Genomic DNA, 1829 nt, shown 5'->3' on the forward strand with positions numbered 1-1829 from the left:
AATATCGTTATCGTGCCTTCTGCGCTCCCCTCCTTCAAGCTGCCATGAAAGGTAATTGGCGGGATGCTAAGGCTTTTCTTGAGAAATACCCTGACTACGTTAATCGTCCCATAACGATAGAGCAAGCGACAGTACTTCACTGTGCAGCGGCAGCAAAAAGAGCCAATTTTGTGAAAGAAGTGTTGAAATTGATGACACCCAAGGACTTGGAATTGAAAACCATAGATGGGCTTACGGCCCTTCACGTTGCTGCTAAAACAGGAGTTGTGAGAATCGCTCAGGAGATGGTTAAGAAGAACAGAGAATTGCCATTGATCCATGATGGCAATGAAAGAACACCACTTGATCATCCCATTGTAGCAGATGATGATGGTGATGAAAGCACACCACTTCACGTTGCAGCTTTTGAAAGAGATAGAAATATGGTTGATTATCTATTGTCTGTGACTCCTTTTTCACAATTGACTACTCGTCAACGCATTCATCTTCTTCTTGATATTGTTTCCGCTGGTTTTTACGGTATGTCCTATGTTTTACTAATTAATTGTGTTGGATTATCTTTGTTTCATGTCTTAGTGTACGCATTTAGCTCTTCAAAATTCCTCTAAATTTAACCAAAAAAGTTTACTTTTATTGATTTAGCTATCCACTTTTAAACACCATTAAGGTAAATATCAAATTCTAGATCATCTTTAATTTTGATCTTTAAATATTTCTTTTCATTAACTAAATATTATTTTTTATTGGTAAAACCAATTAACTCTCAAATTACAAAATTTGCCTCTTTAAAATATTAATTTTTATTTTTATTTTTATTTTTGCCTATTTACATTTTGCCTTTCACTTTTGGAGAGAGACGAAGAAATATTATTAAAAAATTAAATAATTTTCACTTTTTGCCTCTTCATATTTGAAGAGATAATCGGACAAATGTTAAATTTAACATTGAGTTCAGAGTTTTTAGATGAATTTTTTTTGTGAGTTAATGTTAAAATTTTAGAGTAAAACCAAAAATAAAGAGCTCTTTGAATTTTCCTATCGGAATGATTTTTATACACTTCTATTGCAAAATTAGCAACCATATGGATTTTCGAACCAATTAATTCCTCTTCGCAATTATAAGATTTTTTCTTTTCTTTTATTTTTTTTGGACAGATATAGCTTTAATAATTCTGAAAAATGATACGCACTTAGCAACTGCTGACGCTGGCGGTGCTGCTTGTGGGCGAAGAAGAGCTTTGGAAGAGTTGGCCAGAAATCCATTAGCAATTGGCAGCGAAAGTCAGATCTCATTATGGAAAAAACGCTTAAATTCCTGTTAGTTTGTCTCCAACTCAAATTAAAATGCTTTAATTGCATGATACGTATATAGTTAATTATAATTATACTCTTATCAAAAAAAAAAAATTATACTCTTATAATATAATAGTTAATTCATAACTTTTCAAATTAAAATATATTGGAAATTACTAGTTGTAACTAAATCACCACTCATGTCATATTATCATAACAATTTGGGAAAAGTAGACATATTTTCCTCAAACTACTATTTCATTGTCAGTGTTTTTTCCAAGTTACATGCATTAATGGATAGAAGGAAAAAAATAATAATAAATAAATAAATAAATAATGTTATATACCTTATGACGTGTCCGTCTGCATCAATCCTTAATTTTTTTTTTTTTTTTAAAAGAAAAACAAAAACTGATATTGTAAAATAAAAATGTAGCATTTAATGCATTACATGAACTTTGCTTTCTTCTTTTATAAGAACTTTCTGTTGAATCAATATTTCCTTATACCAAACGATCTCTGAAATATATATATAT

The 1829-nt window shown here is 30.5% G+C and overlaps 1 protein-coding gene across 1 annotated transcript; it reads left to right on the forward strand.

The window, feature by feature from the left end:
- Nucleotides 1–44: 44 nt before the first annotated feature.
- Nucleotides 45–1322, forward strand: LOC132169276 (uncharacterized). The gene is made up of 2 exons (XM_059580336.1): nucleotides 45–519; nucleotides 1156–1322. Exons 1-2 carry the CDS (start codon nucleotides 45–47, stop codon nucleotides 1320–1322), a joined length of 642 nt encoding a protein of 213 aa, XP_059436319.1.
- Nucleotides 1323–1829: the final 507 nt, after the last annotated feature.

This window comes from Corylus avellana, chromosome ca2 (assembly GCF_901000735.1).
Source record: "Corylus avellana chromosome ca2, CavTom2PMs-1.0".
Lineage (NCBI taxonomy): Eukaryota > Viridiplantae > Streptophyta > Magnoliopsida > Fagales > Betulaceae > Corylus > Corylus avellana.

Coding starts and splice junctions, on each gene's coding strand:
- LOC132169276 (XM_059580336.1), top strand. CDS start 45: ATGAAAGGTAATTGGCGGGATGCTAAGGCTTTTCTTGAGAAATACCCT. Junction 520..1,155: donor TGTTTCCGCTGGTTTTTACG/GTATGTCCTATG, acceptor TTTTTTGGACAG/ATATAGCTTTAATAATTCTG.